The sequence below is a fragment of the Megascapheus bottae genome, chromosome 14, assembly GCF_031878675.1.
Source record: "Megascapheus bottae isolate mThoBot1 chromosome 14, mThoBot2.hap1, whole genome shotgun sequence".
Taxonomy (NCBI): Eukaryota; Metazoa; Chordata; class Mammalia; order Rodentia; family Geomyidae; genus Megascapheus; species Megascapheus bottae.
Window position 1 is genome coordinate 42098806 of NC_143522.1, and position 18100 is coordinate 42116905.

At 41.7% G+C, this 18100-nt stretch overlaps 1 protein-coding gene across 5 annotated transcripts; it reads left to right on the forward strand.

The window, feature by feature from the left end:
- The first annotated feature begins 69 nt into the window (after positions 1-69).
- Positions 70-17862, forward strand: Dmac2l (distal membrane arm assembly component 2 like). 5 transcript variants are annotated; one of them, XM_090345065.1, is made up of 8 exons: positions 70-141; positions 528-688; positions 3053-3214; positions 9099-9227; positions 9926-10040; positions 12500-12708; positions 13968-14139; positions 17410-17861. In XM_090345065.1, exons 5-8 carry the CDS (start codon positions 9931-9933, stop codon positions 17522-17524), a joined length of 606 nt encoding a protein of 201 aa, XP_090201191.1. In that variant the 5' UTR covers positions 70-141; positions 528-688; positions 3053-3214; positions 9099-9227; positions 9926-9930; the 3' UTR covers positions 17525-17861. The 5 variants fall into 5 exon arrangements, with proteins under 5 accessions (XP_090201191.1, XP_090201192.1, XP_090201188.1 ...); XM_090345066.1 differs by lacking the exon at positions 9099-9227 and having other exon boundaries at positions 17410-17862; XM_090345062.1 differs by lacking the exon at positions 3053-3214.
- The last annotated feature ends 238 nt before the right edge of the window (positions 17863-18100 follow it).

Here is an 18100-nt window from a genome sequence, read left to right on the forward strand (position 1 = left end):
TCAGACGCGCGCCTTCGAGCCACGTGGGAGGCGGCGAATGAGTGCCGCGGAGGGCGGAGGGCAAGGGGCAAAACTCAGTGACGTAGGCACGGGCACGGGCACGCTCCCTCGCTCCCGCCCTCCCCGCAGCCCTGCAGCGCAGTGAGTAAAGGCTCCCGGCCCAGGCGGGGCGGGGTTGGGGGGGGTGGTTACGCTCTATCCTTTCCCCAGACCCACTGGTGGGTTGACAACAAATGTCCCCCGTCAAGCCCACTTGTCTTGAATTTTTTCTGTCCAGACGAATAGGGCTGCGGAAGAAAATGTGGGCGTCATTATGGCGAAATCTTGTTCGGGTGGCCAGCGTTCGCCCTATCCTCTGGGCCAGGCCCCGCCCCTCCCGGCCCCTCCCGGCCCCGCCCCTCCCGGCCCCGCCCCTGGCCCCGCCCACCGGCTCATCTGGAGTCGTGTTGCTGGGCAACCGGCCAGCGTTGAGCTCTGTATCAACTACTGGGCTTCTTCCGGTCCCGCCCCTGCGTTCCTACGCTCAGGGTCCGGTGGATGCTTGATAACCTGCAGCCTTCTGGACTTCTCAATGGGCTCGTAGTGGTGTCATTTATTCCGTCGTCGCTTCCTCTTGTGCATTTCGAGCTTGCTCTCCCGACTGGCCACTGGACCCTGGATGAACCATACAGCACAACTTCGGCCTGAGGTACGCTGGGGTCGGAACTCAGGACCTCCTGCTTTCTCTGGGCGGCTCTCTGTCACCTGAGCCTCACCCCTAGCCTGTGTGTGCGTTGGTCATTTTTCAGATAGGGTCTCCTAGTTTTTTCCCTTGGCCTGGCCTGCGGTTAGGATCCTCTTACCCTATGCCTTAGGATTGCAGCTGCACTCCTGGACTTCAGGGTGAGATGAGATTTCACCAATTTTTTTTTCTTGCCAAATCTGGCCTGGAGCCGCTGTCATCCCAATCTTTGCCTCCCTGGCAGCTGAAATTACAGGAGTATACCACCTAGTTCGATCTTACAGTGTACTACCTAGTTCGATCTTATACTCTTCCTTAAGAAGTAGTCAGGCTTTTTGTTTGTTTATTCTTTTTAGTGGCCACTCTGGGGCACTCTTAGCCTGTTCCCTAGTCTGGAGCTTTTTTGCTCAAGGCTAGTATGCCTAGGCGCTCAGCTACCACCTCTACCTCAGCTCCACCTCTGGTGTTCATTGGAGATAAGAGATTCTTGGACTTTTCCTGCCCAGGCAGGCTTTGCACCTTGATCCTCAGGTCTCAGCCTCCTGAGTAGTTAGGGTTACCAGCTTGAGCCACCAGCATTTGGACACTAGACAAGTTTGTTTGTTTAAATAATAGCCTTGGCCTCACTTTCCCCTGTAGGTTACTTTATCCAGGTTTCCTTATCTATAAAACATGGGTAATGGGCCACCTAATTTCCAAAGGACCTTTAAAGTGTAAAAATGTGTGATTTTTTTTTTCCAGCTTGCCAGTGTGAAACGCATTCTTCTCTCCTTAACAGCAGTCTTAAATTTTTAAGATTTTTAAAACTAATGATAGGATGGCATATTTTTATTTCTGGAAGGACTTTGAATCTTGGTTCCAGTCATGAAATAGGTGGCTCAGGAAACCCACTCACTTCTTTCTTTACTTCAGAATCCCTTCTGTAGTATAGAGCCATTGAATTGATTCCCTGTGAAACAGCTCATTAGACGCTGGACACAGGGAAGTATTGGTAAATAGCAACTTTTATTATGTTTAAATGATTTAATCCTAAAAATTACATATAATTGCTTTATTTGCCCGGGGGGGGAGTAGAATGTGGCCACCTTGCTCCTTGCTTGAATAAAAACATTTTTAAAAATCAACCTTTTGGGTGGGGGGTCAGTTCTGGGGCTTGAACTCTGGGTCTGGGCATTATCCCTGAGGTCTTCAGCTCAAGGCTACCCCTAGAGCCACAGTGCCACTTCCTTAAGTCAACCTTTTTTGAGATGATAGGTTACTGTGCAGTTGTAAGATTGTGCATATTTTGTCTATCTCCTCTGGTGATACCACCTTGTAAAACAGTAGTACAAGATCATAGCTGAGCACCAGTGGCTCATTCCTGTAATCCTAGATATTCAGGAGGCTGAGATCTGAGGATCTAGTTTCAAAGCCAGCCTAAGTAGAAAATCCAAGAGAAGCTTATCTCCAATAGCCAGCAAAAAGCTGGAAGTGGACATGTGGTAGAGCACCAGTCCTGAGCAAAAAACTCAAGAACAACTCCCAGGCCACAAGTTCAAGCCATAGAACTAGCACTCACACACACACACACACACACACACATGCGCGCACCACACAAAAGTATAATACAACATCAAACTGTGCAGTTGACATCTATAAACATTTAGATTTTTCTAGTTTTATATTTCTCTACATGTAGTTATATAAATTATATGTGGCCAAATACAGATGGGTTATGCCTATAATTACTCTGGAGGCTCATCTGTATGAGATCTCAGTTTGGAGCCAGCCCAGAAAAAATCTATCTTCGATAACAGATGTGGGTCAGTCTGGGTGCGGTGGCTCACACCTGTAATCCTAGCTACACAGGAGGCTGGTATCTGAGGATCAGGATTCAAAGCCAGCCCCGGCACTAAAGTCCAGTGAGACTTTTATCTCCAGTTAATCACTAGAAACCCGGAAGTGGCAGTGTGGCTCAAGGGGTAGGGTGGTAGCCTTGAGCTGAAGAGCTCAGGGACAATGCCCAAGCCCAGAGTCCAAGCCCCATGACTAACACACACAAAGAGATGTGGCTCAAGTGGTAGAGTGTCAGCAAGTATGAGGCCTTGAATTTAAACCCAGGACTGGCAAAAAAAAAAAAAGAAAAAAAATTTTAGATTGTGTGTAAATTCCTGTTTTCATCACCACTGTCAAAATACAGAACAGTTGCAGAATCACCAGGATCCCCCCACATGCACATACACCATCACAACTTCTCCAGTATGTAACTTTGGGGATTAGCATTGTGCATTAGTGTAATCACTTGAGATTCATCCAGTTTTTTTTGTTTCAATACTTCATTCTGCAACATAGATGTACTGTGTTTAATCATTTCATCTTTGAAAGACATGAGAGGCTGGGAATGTGGCTTATTCCTATAGTCTGTGGGAAGCAGACATCCAGAGGGTCCAGACAAATGTTAGCAGACCTTATTTCAGCAAACAAGCCAGACATTACAGCACATCTGTAATCCAGGTATGTGGGAATATAAAAGTCTGAGGGCCCTGGGAAAAAATTGAGAAACTGAAAAAATACTAAGCACAAACAACTGGAGGTATATATAGCGCAAGTGGCAGAGGTCATGTACAGCAATCAGGAATCTAAGTTTAAACTTCAGTACGAATCTGAGTTTCCAGATTTTGGGTGTCATAAATAAAGCTGTTAGGAACATTAGCCTACAGTTCTTTCTTTTTTTTTTTTCTTTTTCTGGTCCTGAGGCTTGATCAGAGCCTGCGCTCTGTCCCTTAGCCTCTGTGCTGAAAGCTAGCACTTTACCCTGTGAGCCACAGCACCACTGCTGGCTCTTTCTGTTTATGTGGTACTGAGGAATGAAACCCAGAGGCAAGCCCTCTACCACTCAGCTACATTCCCAGCCCCTAGTGTACAGCTTTTTTGTATGAACCTGTTTTTGTTTCTCTAGTCTAAGTTCTCAAGAGTCCAATTACTGGGTAATAAGAGCATGTTTAGTAAAAGACAATCTGTTTTCCAAATAACTGTACCATGCTATAGTCTCACCAGCATTGGGTGACTATTACATTGTGATGGGATTTTTTGGTAACTATTCTGATACATATATAGTAGAGATAGTTATTTTTAGTTCTCACAGGATTATAGTTGATTTGATGCATGATTGAATATAGAATTACATGATTCCAGGAGCTGTTATCAGACTTTTCTGGGCTGATAGGCTCATAGTTATGATTTGAAAAATATGGTGTGATTTTTGAGATTGTGCTTAGTTTAGCAAAGGTAAATAACCCAGAATACATATATTTTTTCATAAAATCGTCTTTGCTTATTTCCCCCATACCAAGGGTTGTATGGCAGTTGCTTCAGTTCAGTAAGTCAGATCAAGAGCTTACCTTGACTTCATTCATAATAACATAAATAATATCTGTGGGTAGAGACTTTTGTGTTTGTGACCCCCATCTTCAGATGAGAATTTATGTCTATCTGAAGTCTAGGAGAAATTAGTTCCAGGAGTGCTATTTGATGGCCTAAGAGTGGCTTTTGGAAACTGTACTTCTAGTTTCCAATTAATTACTGCTGTTCTGTTTCATTTGATTTTACACACCTCAAGATAAGAACTGGAAAGCCAGGTTTGGTGGAGCTTTGCACTTGTAATCTTAAGTATTCTGGAAGTTCAAAGTCACCCAGAATCAAAGTTATGAAAGGTCTAGCTGATAAACTTAAAAAGCAAAAGGATTGGGGTGTGGCTCCTATGGTAGAGGCCTGTGCAGTTCAAATAGTGAACTACAATCAACAAATGAGTGATTTACTCATTTAATCAACAAATGAGTGGGACAGTTAGGGGAAATCTATTCTGATGCCCTTCTCCACTTCTCCCCCTTAATCCTCACCAGTCTTGGGCTTGAAGTCAGTACCTGGGTGCAATCCCTATGCTGTTTTACTCAAAAACAACTACTTGAGCCACTTGTGGCTTTTTGGGTAGTTAGTTGGAGATAACAGTCTTATGAACTTTGCTGTTCTAGCTGGCTTTGAAAACAGTCCTCGATCTCAGCTTCATGAATAGCTGGGATTATAGGCATGAGCCACCAGTGTCAGTAACTATAGTCTTTTAACCACCAAATTATCCATCACTTTGAATATCCCACTCAGTTATTTCATTTATTTACTTAATTGTATGTATGTGCTGGTGCTAGGGCTTGAATTCAGAAGCCTCATGCTCTCACTTGACTTTTTGGCTTTTTTTTTTTCTTATTTCCTCAAGGTTGGTGCTCTACCACTTGAGTCATACCTCTACTTCCAGCCTTTTTCTTTGCTTTTCTTTCTGATTATGAGTCTCTCAGATTTGCCTGCCCAGGCTAGCTTTAAAACCCAGTTCTCAGATCTGAGCTACCTGAGTATCAAGGATTATAGACATGAGCCACTGGCCTCTATCACTTGGCTGTGTAATTGCGTTTGGTATACAAAATCCTAACATCCACTTAAAAAAATACTTCGGGGTGTCTTTGTTTGTTTTGTAGTAATGGGGTTTGAACTCATGGCCTTGTACTTGCTAGGTAGGAGCCCTACCACTTGAAGCACACCCCAGCCCAAAATATTTGTTTTTATACAAATGAGAAAACTCCGTTGAGCTCAGAAAAAACTCTTTGTATTTTTTCCTTTATATTTTTATTTTATTTTATTTTGCCAGTCCCGGGCTTGAGCTCAGGGCCCGAGCACTGTCCTTGGGTTTTCTCAAGGCTAGAGCTCTACCACTTGAGCCTCAGCACCACTTCCAGCTTTTTTCTATGTATGTGGTACCGATGAATCGAACCCGGGTCTTCATGCATGCTAGGCAAGCACTTTAACCACTAGGTTAAACTCCTGGCCGTCCTTTATATTTTTAATAACCTATTAGAGATCTATCCACTAAGTCACAGATAATTTCAGAGTCTAGAAACACTTGTCATAAACCATATTCTTTTTTTTTTGTTGCCAGCCCTGGGGCTTGAACTCAGGGCCTGAGCACTGTCCTTAGGCTTTCTCAGGGCTAGAGCTCTACCACTTGAAACACCACACCACTTCTGGCTTTTTCTGTGTACGTGGTACCGAGGAATTGAACCCAGGTCTTCATGCACACTAAGTGTGCACTCTACCACTAGGCCAAACTCCCAGCCAAACCATGTTCTTATAGTAAAAATTTTTCCCATAATTTGAATTCCTTGATTATTTACAGCACCATTTAATCATAGTTCTTTTCCAACTCGATTTTCATTGGTTTTAATTTTTCAGAGTCAAATATACCAATTCACCACTAGAGGTCTCTTCTGGCCATATAGAAAGTATTCCCAGGGAGAGCTTTTTGAATTCAAGTAGGACTAGGACTAATGCCTAAAAGATCCACCTCAGAATGTAAACCGCACTATTTTTAAACCATTATTGCCAAATATAATTTATTTTTCATGGTAATTTAAAATATAATGCTTAGGGTTTTGGGGTTTTTTGTTGTTGTTGTTTTGTTTTTTTGGCCAGTCCTGGGCTTGAGCTCAGGGCCTGAGCACTGTCCTTGGACTTTTCTCAAGGCTAGAGCTCTATCCTTGAGCCACAGCACCACTTCCGGCTTTTTTCTATGTATGTGGTGCTGAGAAATCGAACCTGGATCTTCGTGCATGCTAGGCAAGCACTTTAACCACTAGGCCAAACTTCCGGCCCACTTAGGGGGTTTTTTGCCTTTTTTTTTTCCCCTGGGTTATGGAGTTTGAACTCAGCCTGGGTGTTGTTGCTTAGGATTTGGGGTTTTTTTGTTTTTTGTTTTTTGTTTTTTTTTTAAGAGATCATATCTAAGGTAAATTTGACCTTCCCACTAAACTGAATTATAAAATGGGCCGAAATGAATCAAGTGAAAGTATTCAGTTTTCAAAGACCTTACCTACTTAACCACAGTTTTGTGATTGACTTTTATTTGTGGATATTTGCCAACTATTTAAGACTATCAACAAATGCTTTGCTAAACATTTACATCATGCTGATAGAAAAGGAAGTAAGATATGCCATTCTGTTCTTATTCTTGCTTTGCATGCAGTCTTTCATACTCATTAAAAACTCTTAATCCCTTAAGACCCAACTCAAAAGACACCTCAGACCCAAAGCTTTCCTCTCACTTTCCAGCCTCTCAGAGCACTTAGTAACACTCCTTAAGAAGAATAACATATTGTAGAGTGTTTATCTGTTTACCTGTCGTCTGACTTTTCCAGTAGATTCTACATGCTATGAAGACAGGAACCAGATCTTCCTCACTTTGTAATTTTCTCTTTTGTTGTTTCATCTTTCCTTTGTTTCTTTTGTACTAAGCATAGCAGTTATTCAGTAAACATTTATTGACTGAATGAATAAACAGATGATGGACATAAGATTTGCATAGTCTTGATTTTTGGTACAATTTCCACACACAGGATCTAGGGTGGAATGAAGAGACTGAAAAACCTCAGCAGAAAAGCCCAAATTTGTAAATGAGATAAACAGACAACCAAGGGAGTTATTAGAGATGAGTATGTGGATTAGCTCAAAGAAGGAGCTGAGTTGAGAACATGAGAGAAGAAACAGCCAGCGGCTTTTAGTAACTAAGACAATATTGGTAGAAAAAGAATGAAGAGAGGGACTAACGTCGTAGCTGAGTGGTAGAGGGCTTCCCATGGCCTTGGGTTTAATTTTCCATGCAGGAGAGACAGACAGAAAGAGCTGGAGAGAAAGAAAGAGGGTTAGTAGATGATTTCAGGATTCTGCCATCTTTTATTTCCTCAGCTCCACGTGGTTCCCACTCACACATCTCGCCTCCGCTCTCTGTCGCTTGTTGCAGTCTCGTCTCTGTCACTTCCGGCTTGGTTGTGCATGTGGGATACCGAGGAATCAAACCCGGGTCCTTGTGCATGCTAGGCAAGCACTTTAACCGCTAGGCCAAACTCCCGGGCCCCCCACTCACACATCTTTGTAGTTATCTTTCTTGAGTTCTAGAACCATCCTGTGATTGAGGGCCCTAGACTAGGAGTAGCAAAAACTGGGTTCAAGTTTCAGCACTGACACCAATTAGCCATGAAACATTGTGCAAGTCCCTTTACACACATGCATTTATTAATGCCCCACCTTGTTCCAGAAAGGATTGAAGGTGGCAGCAAGTTACTTAATAGCAGGTCTTCAGTTTCCTCATCTCTAAATGAGAAGCTTGGTCTAAGCAACCTAAGTTCCTTCCCACTCTAAGGCTTTATGATTCTGGTTCCAGTAATTTGTTGGTCATTCCACTTAGGGGTCCTACCCACACATCATATTTAGACTATGCAAATCTGAAGATTAAGAAAAAAACCCACGGAGCTTACAGCCTTGTTCTGATGTTCATCTCCTGATAGTAATATTGCCATCCTATCAGTAACCCATCACCAAAACTTAATGTCATCTTCACCTCAAAGGGCTCCTGCCCCTACATCTCACTGAGGCATATGGAATTTAGATTCCATATCTAATATCATTCCATATCTCTAATATCATTCCCTTCCCTTTTTGAATAAGTCACATTTCCACAATGGTTGAAGTCCTGTTGGCTATGTATGTTGTCTTTTTGTTTTCTTTAAGACAATGTTAGCAATGTTGGTGATGACAGCTATTCATGCTAGGCTTGAATCCCTGGGCTCAAAGAATTCTGAAATCCTCCTGGCTCAGCCTCTGGAGTAGCTGGATTTGTGGGCCTGTATCATAATCGCTAGCTTGACTCTCAGTGTTGGTATTGTGTTTAGTAAATTTCCTGGCATATAGTTCTAGCAATGGCAGCTTTCTGTTTTAAAACCTGTGACTCCTACCTGTCTGCAAAATATAGGCTTTTCCTGACAAATTGTCTGACTCTTCTTTTCATAACTGCCCCTTTCCAACCCCCCATGTGCTAAGCAAAAACTACAATGCTCCTGCATCAGCTTATCTGGCAACTTAGTCTGTTTAAATTCTCTCTCCCTTACATTAACTCTTTCAAGGCATTTCTCAGGTCCTGTCAGTAATTGATATATTTGGTAACTGGCTGCTTCTGCCTGTTTTAAATTGTGAGTTACTCAAAAGCAGAGGTCATGTTCATTCATCTTTGTTTTTCCATACAATCTAGCACACTATCAAAGAAACATGAGGGGCCAGGAGTGTGGTCTAGTGGTAGAGTGCTTGCCTAGCATGCATGAAGACCCAGCAAATGGTGCTGAGGCTCAAGTGGTAGAGCTCTAGCCTTGAGAAAGTCCAAGGATAGTGCTCAGGCCCTGAGCTTAAGCCCAGGACTGGCAAAAAAAAAAAAAAAAAAAGAAATAGAAAAAGAAAGAAAAAAGAAACATAAATTGGGTTAAATCAGATTGGTACCTAGTCAAAGAGTCACTCTCAACTTTTGCAGCTGGAAATCACCTAAACAAATCTCCATTTGCAAATGTGAAAAGGCCAGGGTGAGAGAGGTGGAGTTACTTGCCCAATCTTTCCCAGCTCTTCTTTGTGCTGCTCCGGTGAATCCACTTGCAGCTTTATCGTAAGTAGCTAGATTTCATGTCTCCTTTCCCTTCCTGGATAAACAAAGGCATCTTAGCCTCATCATTTTGCCCTCTTGGTGCTATCATTTGTCATTTTGCTGCTAGAAATGGAGATTGACATAGAAGTGGTTTGAGCAAATTCATATTAACACTGCCTGAATAGATGGCAACACTGTAGACAGACACTAGCTGAGGACTGGACAATGCAATGGAATGCTGTAAGGAATTTTAGCCACTAGCCAATCCCACCCCTCATGTTTTTCAGCTAGAAAAGAAACAGGAATATAGGGACCTGGGACTGGGAGCATAGCCTAGTGATAGAGTGCTTGCCTAGCATGCACGAAGCCCTGGGTTTGATTCCTTAGTACCACATACACAGAAAAAAACAAGTGGCTCAAGTGGTAGAGTGCTAGCATTGAGAAAGTTCAAGGACAGTGCTCATGCTCCAAGTTTGAGCTCAGGACAGGCAAAGAAAAAAAAAAAGAAGAAGAAGAAGAAGAAAGAAAGAAGAAAAAGAAGGAAAAGAAATATAGGGACCAGAGAGAGGAGTAACTTACTCAACAACTGTTGTGTGGCAAATGAATGATCAGTTTTATTGGCATCAGTACTAGCTCTTAAGTTGTAAAATAAGTTAGTAGATTATAGGATTCTGGTTGCCAGCTGATGGTTTAATGTTAGTACTCTTGTGTGTATCTAGATCCAATGATGCTGTTTGGAAAAATTTCCCAACAGTTGTATGGCTTAAAGAAACTCCCATGGTCACGACGTGACTCCAGGTACTTCTGGGAATGGCTGAACGCTGTGTTCAATAAGTAAGTGAATGGGAGAAATGTGGGAATTGCTACCTCAAGATAGCCTCTCAGTAGCTCTCAGTATTTCAAGTGTTCTTTTTTTTTTTAATCCTAATTTTGTTTATAAATAAAATATATACAAAACATGGAAAAAACCCAGAAGAACAGATTAACAAGTATTAACTGTCATTGTTCTTGTGATATCTTTCCTAAGTTTTCTGAAATGAATTTATGACTTTTATTAACAGGCAAACTCAATATATTTTATAATATTTAATTCTACAACATCAATTATCAAGGTAATTTTTTAATGAGTGGCATATTTAAGAATAGCATCCTGAAATGGATATAATCTCCTTGTTAAATAAAGCATTATGATTTCTAACTATAAAAAGGCATATGTAGATATTAATATATGTAAGATTTAATTTGAAAATGAAAAAATTGAAAATGATTCAGTCTTATCATGGATAAAAATGCTAATTAAGTGTATTCATTCACTACATAGTAACTAGGTATCTCTGATAACGAACACTGTACTGCATATGAATCAATGACAACCCAGTTTTCTAAACATATATAAAAATATGTCAGGATTTTAGGTCAGTGGTAAAACACTTAACTATCATGTTTGAGCACTTGAGTTGAAAGCTCCATCACTACACAATTTTAAAATGAGTAATAATTAGCTACTCAGAGACTGAGATCTGAAGATTATGGTTTAAAGCAGGAAAGAATTATCTCCAATTAACTATCAAAAAGCTACATGTAGGGGCCAGGAGTTCGGCCTAGTGGTAAGAGTGCTTGCCTAGCACGCACAAAGACTTGGGTTCGATTCCTTGGGTACCACATACATAGAAAAAGCCAGAAGTGGTGCTGAGGCTCAAGTGGTAGAGCTCTAGCCTTCAGAAGGTCCAAGGACAGTGCTCAGGCCCTGAACTCAAGCACAGGACTGGCAAAAAAAAATGCTAGAAATATAACTGTGGCTCAAGTGGTAGAACACTAGCCTTTAGTACAAAAGCCCAGGGACAGTATCCAGGATCTGAGTTCATGCCCCAGGATGGCATACACACACAAAAGGGATAATAATACTATGTAGCTGATGTGCAGCGCTGTGGTAAAGTATGTGTCTGCTATGCATAAGGTTTTGGGTTCAATCCCTAGCACTGCCAGGCACTAATGGCTCACACCTGTAATCCTAGCTACTCAGGAGGCTGAGATCTGAGGATCACAGTTCAAAGCCAGCTCAGAGAGGAAAGTCCAGATACTTACCTTCAATAAACTACTCAGAAAAGGCAGAAGTGGTGCTCTTGCTCAAGTAGTAGAGTGCTAGCCTTGAGCATAAAGAGGTTTAGGGATACCACCTACACCCTGAATTCAAGCCCCAGGACCAGAAAAAAAATCCTTAGCACTGCCAATAAGAAGTAAAAATACCACTATGTTGAACATGGTTGTACATGGCACATTTCTGTAATCCTAGTACCTGGGCTACATAATGAGGCATTGCAAATAATAATAATAATGAGGAGGAGGAGGAGGAGGAGGGGAAAAGAAGGAGAAGAAGGAGAAGAAGAAGAAGAAGAAGAAGAAGAAGAAGAAGAAGAAGAAGAAGAAGAAGAAGAAGAAGAGGAAGAAGAAGAAGAAGAAGAAGGAGAAGAAGAGGAAGAAAAGAAGAAGAGGGAGAGGGAGAAGGAGAGGGAGAAGGAGAGGGAGAGGGAGAGGGAGAAGGGGAAGGGGAAGCGGAAGGGGAAGGGGAGGAGAAGGAGGAGGAGGAGGAGGAAGAAGAAGAAAAAGAAATAATAATAGTAATCACTATGACAGAGTTTACCTGAAGACAAAAGTGAAAGCAAAGCTGGGAGCTATTGGCTCAAGCCTATAATCATAGCTACTCAGGAGACAGATCTGAAGATGGTGACTTGAAGCTGGCTTAGGCAGAAAGTCCATTAGACTCAATCTTCAATTAACAATTCCCCCCCCCAAAAAAAGCCTAAAGTGGGGCTATGGATCAACTGGTAGAGTGTTAGCCTTGAGCAAAAAATGCTCAGGGACAGCTCCTAGACCATGAGTGAACCCCAGGATCTATCCCCCGCCCTCACACCCAAAGCAAAAAAAAAAAATAGTAGATAATGCTATCATTTTTTTCATGGATTATTTTTATTTATTCATTTTTTCCAGTCTTGGGCTTAGACTCAGGGCCTGAGTGCTGTCCTTGGACTTTCTGAAGGCTAGAGCTCTACCACTTGAGCCACAGCATCACTTCCGGCTTTTTTTATGTATGTGGTACCGAAGAATTGAACCCCCATCTTTGTGCATGCTAGGCACACACTTTACCACTAGGCCAAACTTCCAACCCTCAAGAGGATTTCATTTATATTACTATCTCCCTCTTCAGACATTTTGCAATGAAAATTCATTGCTCACCTGTACCATTAAGAAGCTGATTACAATAAAAGCAAACTGTTCTCTTTTCTCTTCAACAGAGTGGATTATGAACGCATCAGGGTTGTTGGCCCAGACAGGGCTGCATCTGAGTGGTTGCTGCGCTGTGGGGCCTTGGTACGCTACCGGGGCCAGGAGAAATGGCAGAAGGATTACAACCTCCTCCCCACAGGCCCTCTGAACACGTACAAGATTCAAGCCATTGATGCCACTGACTCTTGTATCATGAGCATCGGATTTGATCATATGGGTAACTACTCTGTCATTTTATTCATGGGAAATGTGGGTGAGTTGAAGAAGCCATTTTGGTATAGTTTACTTACAATTACAGGAATGTCCTCTTTGCCTGTTTCAGTGCAATCAAGTTTACTTCTTCCTGTGTTTGGTATGGCAATATGTATTTTGGTAGATCTGGGTTTTGAACTCAATGTTTGTAACTTGCTAGGCAGATGCTCTACTGCATGCCCCAGTCACTTTTGATCTTTCTTTCCTTCTTTCTTTCTTCCTTCCTTCCTTTCTTTCTTTCTTTCTTTTTTTTTTTTTGAACTCAGGGTCTGAGCACTGTCCTTGGTCTTTTTCCTCAAGTCTACCGCTCTGCCACTTGAGCCACAGCATTTCTGGATTTTTTTTTCTTTTTCTTTTCATTTTTTTTTTAAAGGGTCATAGGGCTTAAACTTGGCCTGGGCGCTGTCTCTGAGCTCTTTAGGTCAAGACTACTGCCCTACCCTGGGCCTGGGTGTTGTCCCTGAGCTCTTCAGCTTAAGGCTACTACCCTACCCTTGAATCAAGCCCCACTTCCTGTCACTTCTGACTTTTCTAGTATGTGGTACCAAGGAATCGAACCCCAGTCTCCGTGCATGCTAGGCAAGCACTCTACCACTAGGCCAAACTCCTGGCCTCTTGATTTTGTTATTTTTCAAATAGTGTCTCTCATTTATGCCTAGACCAGCCTGGACCAGGATCCTTCTGCTTACAGTTCCTGCGTGACTGGGATGTCACATATCCATAACGTCACCCAACTTTTATATGGAGTTTCATGAACTTTATGCCAAGGCTGACCTCAAACTGCATTCTTTCAGTCACATTCCAAGTAGTGAGGGTTATAAGCCTGAGACACCCATCAAGCTTATTCTTTAAAGTAAATAAAGGTTACTAATACCTTTCTCCTCTCCTGTGTGCCTTTGTTGACTTAGAAGTCAAAGACTTTGTGTTTGTTTGTCCAGCTATCTTTGTCAAACTCTTCTGTCATTGGAAAACACCTTAATAAGGTTAAGACTGTGCTCATCCAGCTTCTGGTAATGGGCATTTCTTTCCTGTGGGCATGAGCACCTGCCCATGTGCACAACCTGTGTAGTGAATAGTTTATACGGCTAACAGGATGAGTAGTCATCCTGGTTTTCATAGGCCTGTTACTCCTAAGCCAGGATAGACTGCTCGGGCAAACCCAGACAGTCATTTTCCTTCATGGTAAAGCTGATTCTTGAAATACATGTTGTTGTTTTCTCCTAGTGGGCCTAGAGCATGTTGAAAAAATAAAGTTATGCAAGTGTCATTATATTGAAGATAGCTGTTTGCAGAAGCTTAGTCAGCTTGAAAATTTACAGAAAAGCCTATTGGAAATGGAAATCATTGCCTGTGGGAATGTCACAGACAATGGCATCTTTGCTTTGCTTCGTTTCAGGTAGGTATTCAAAGTCCAGATGAAAACTTGATAAAATATAGTGGATAATCAGAACTTTAAACAGCCAAGGGTGATATGTTTTATTAAGTTCTAGAAAGATATATTTTAAGAAAATGAGGTGTAATAGTGCATGCCTGTAATCGTAGCTACTGGGAAAGAGATAGATAACTGTTCTGGGTCATCTAGGCAAAAATGTTTGTGAGACCCTCTCTCTAAATACTGGCTTTTGTGGTGGTACATGCCTTCATTCCATCTGCTCAGGAAGGAAAGCTAGGAGGGTCCTTGATAGCTGACCCAGGGAAAAATACAAAACCCTACAACAAAAAAGACTGGAGTTGTAACACGAGTAGTGGAGCACCTGCCTTGCTTACATAGGGCTTGTGCTCAGTGCCCGGTATGATCAGGAGAAGAAAATAAAAAATGACCAATAGTTGATCATACTGAAAAAGCTATTAAAATTATCAGCCTAGATGTTATTAGAGTTTTATTGGTTTTTGTTTTTGCTAGTCCTGAGGACTAGGCTCAGGGCCTGAGCACTGTCCTTGGGCTTTCTCAAGGCTAGAGCTCTCCACTTGAGCCTCAGCACCACTTCCGGCTTTTTCTATGTATGTGGTACCAAGGAATTGAACCCCAGTCTTCGTGCATGCTAGGCAAGCACTCTACCACTAGGCTAAACTTCCAGCCCATTTCATTGTATTTTTTTTCTTTTTTCTTTTTTGCCAGTCCTGGGCTTGAGCTCAAGGCCTGAGCACTGTCCTTGGACTTTTCTCAAGGCTAGAGCTCTACCACTTGAGCCTCAGCACCACTTCTGGCTTTTTTTCTATGTATGTGGTACCGAGGAATCGAACCCGGGTCTTCATGCATGCTAGGCAAGCACTTTAACCACTAGGCCAAACTCCCGGCCCTTCATTGTATTTTTAAGGGACATTTTTGCTCTGTAAAATACCTAGCTTAGTGCCTGCCATAATAAGCCCTCATTAAATATTAGCTACTTTGATTTATGATTCCTCTCTATCTTTTTTTCTTCCTGTTGTTATTTCAGTCCTAGGGCTTGAACTTGTGTTCTGTGGGCTATCACTGAGTATTTTTGCTCAAGAGTAATACTCTACCACTTGAGCCAGAGTTTTCCTTCCAGCCTTTTGGTACTTTATTGAAAATAAATGTCTCGTGGACCTTCCTGCCCAGGCATGCTTTGAGATGTGGTCCTCAGATCTCAGATCTCAGTCTTCTGAGTAGCTATAATTGTACAGGTATGAGCCACTGGCTCCTGACTCCCTTTCCATCCTTTAAAAACATTTTCTCCATGATTTTGGTATCCTCATGCTATATAGTATCTACTAATTACTGTTTCACCCTGTAATTAAGTTGCTGATTGGAGAAAAATTTGACATGTTCACTTTTCTGACTCTGATGCTGTAATAAATTTAAGAAGCATCATACCTTGCTTTAAGAAAGCTATTCTAGCTGGGCACAGTGGCTCATGCCTATAATCCTAGTTACTTAGGACGCTGAGTTAAGAGGATCAAGGTTCAAAGACAGCCTGGGCACTAAAGAATGTGACTGACTCATCTCCAGTTAATCACAGAAAACAGGAAATGGGGCTGTGGCTCAAGAGGTAGGGTGGTAGCCTTGAGCTGAAAAGCTCAGAGACAGTGCCCAGACCTAGAGTTCAAACCCCAGGACTGACCAAAAAATAAATAGAAAGAAAGAAAGCTGTTCTGTATCTGTTTGACCTCCAGCCAGACCAATGGCATAGCCTTGCACAATTTACCTAAACCCAAGGCAAAGTCAGATAATACTACCAGGGAGGCCAGAATGTAGCTGAGTAGTGTAGAGCCTGCTTACCATGTTCCTGCCAGCTCTGAGGAGAAGAATGTATTTTGAATTTTATCAGAATAATGAAGAAAGCATGGAAGTGTGTTTAATCTGTTGTCAAGGTCTTTACATATCTAGTTCTACTTTAATATGTAATAGATTGCCAATAACCTCAGTACTACAGAAATTTGAGAAGTTTTAAAAATTAATACTAGATTATTTATCTCTTACATTAATTGAATCATCAAAGCTTCATCTTAGTGGATACTTGAAGACCTTTAAGAACTCCCCCAAAGCCAGGTGCCTGTAGCTCATACCTGTAATCCTACTGACTTAGGAAGGACCTGAAGGACCATAGTTTAAAGTTATACCTGACAGAAGTCTGTGGACCTATATTCCATCTCAAATTAATTGGCAAAAAGCTCAGGTTCGAGACATGGTTCAAGTGATAGAGTGCCAGCCATCAGTAAGAAAGCTGAGAGAATACATAAGGTCCTAGGTTCAAGCTCCAGAACTGGTATGAATAAAAAAAGCATTCCTGGCTAAGAGTGTGGCCTAGTGATAGAGTGCTTGCCTAGCATGCACAAAGACCCAGGTTTGATTCCTCAGTACCACATATACAGAAAAAAGCCAGAAGTGCTAGGGCCGGGAGTTTGGCCTAGTGGTAGAGTGCTTGCCGGGTTCGATTCCTTACTACCACATACATAGAAAAAAGCCGGAAATGGTGCTGAGGCTCAAGTGGTAGAAGAGCTCTAGCCTTGAGAAAGCACAAGGACAGTGCTCAGGCCCTGAGCTCAAGCCGAGGACTGGCAAACCCTCCTCCCCCCCTCCCCCCCCAAAAAAGCCAGAAGTGGTGCTGTGGTTTAAGTGGTAGAGTTCTAGCCTTGAGAAAGCCCAAGGACAGTGCTCAGGCCCTGAGTTCAAGCCCCAGGACTGGCAAAAAAAAAAAAAAAGTGCATGCCTATTGTTTCTTCCTTTTTTAGGGATCAAGAAATATTGATGAGCTGGGCACTGGGGGTCGGGCTTATGCCACCTATTAGCTATTCAGAAGGCCGAGATCTGAGAATCCTAGTTCAAAGCATCCTGGGCAGGAAAATCTGTGAGACTCTTAGTTCCAATTAACAACCAGAAAGTGGAAGTGGCGCTGTGGCTCAAAGTGGTAGAGCACTAGCCTAAGCAAAAAGGCTCAGGGACAGTGCCCAGGCCCAGAGTTCAAGCTCCACTACTGACAAAATAGAGAAATATTGATGAAATTAAGGGCAATTATTTCTAAAATCTGGTTTAGTACCTGAATTTCAATTTAAAATAGCACTCTTAAGATAATTGCTATCAAAGTCATTTTGAAAGTGTAAGGTGATATAAAACATTTTGCATATAAGTTTTCTGAAACTCAAGAAATTAATTCATAATGCTAGAAAGGTTTAATGGAAATGATTTTTGTTTTCATTTTTACAGAAACCTCAAGTATTTGTTTTTAAGTGATCTTCCTGGAATAAAAGACAAAGAATCCATTGTCAAAGCCTTTACGACAGCCCTGCCTTCGTTAGAAATAAAGTTAAACTTGAAGTAAAATAATACGCATCTTATTTAACTGTAAAGAAACATCTGAAATTGTTGGTCCAAAATTGCAGCAGGTATTCAATTATCATCAGTAGAGCTGCAAAGATGCAATATGATGGTTTAGATGTGAAGAGTCTATCATAGATAGAAAAACTTTCAAATGTGACTCAGTAAAATTACTCAGCCGGAAGAAAATCTATACATTAAGACTTAAGAAAAATGCTTAAGTAATGTTTAATTCTAATGTATTTTAATATAAGAATACAGAAAATATCTATTTATGTAGCTATGTAGGATTCTTGAAAGTCATTTAGCTGTGTATTGTTTGTGGGGTTTTTTTGTCAGTCCTGGGCTTAAGCTAGGCAAGCACTTGAGCCACTAGGCCAAACTCCCGGCCCTGTGTATTGTGTTTTTATTGCATTCTAATAGTTTACATTTGAATTTTAAAATTATGAAGCATGTCACTACACATGTGCATTATGAAAAATTACGGATTCATTGATGTAGTCAGTTATACAAAATGGACTATGGTTGTAGCGGCCTGCTTACACCTGCTTCCTAACTAAGGGGCTCATGCATTTCTCAC

Bases quoted from the DNA above. Each gene is read 5' to 3' on its own strand.
- Dmac2l (XM_090345066.1), top strand. From the start codon at position 9,931: ATGATGCTGTTTGGAAAAATTTCCCAACAGTTGTATGGCTTAAAGAAA. The intron at 10,041-12,499 runs GTAAGTGAATGG...TCTCTTCAACAG, and splicing joins CTGAACGCTGTGTTCAATAA to AGTGGATTATGAACGCATCA. The intron at 14,140-17,409 runs GTAGGTATTCAA...TCATTTTTACAG, and splicing joins TTTGCTTTGCTTCGTTTCAG to AAACCTCAAGTATTTGTTTT.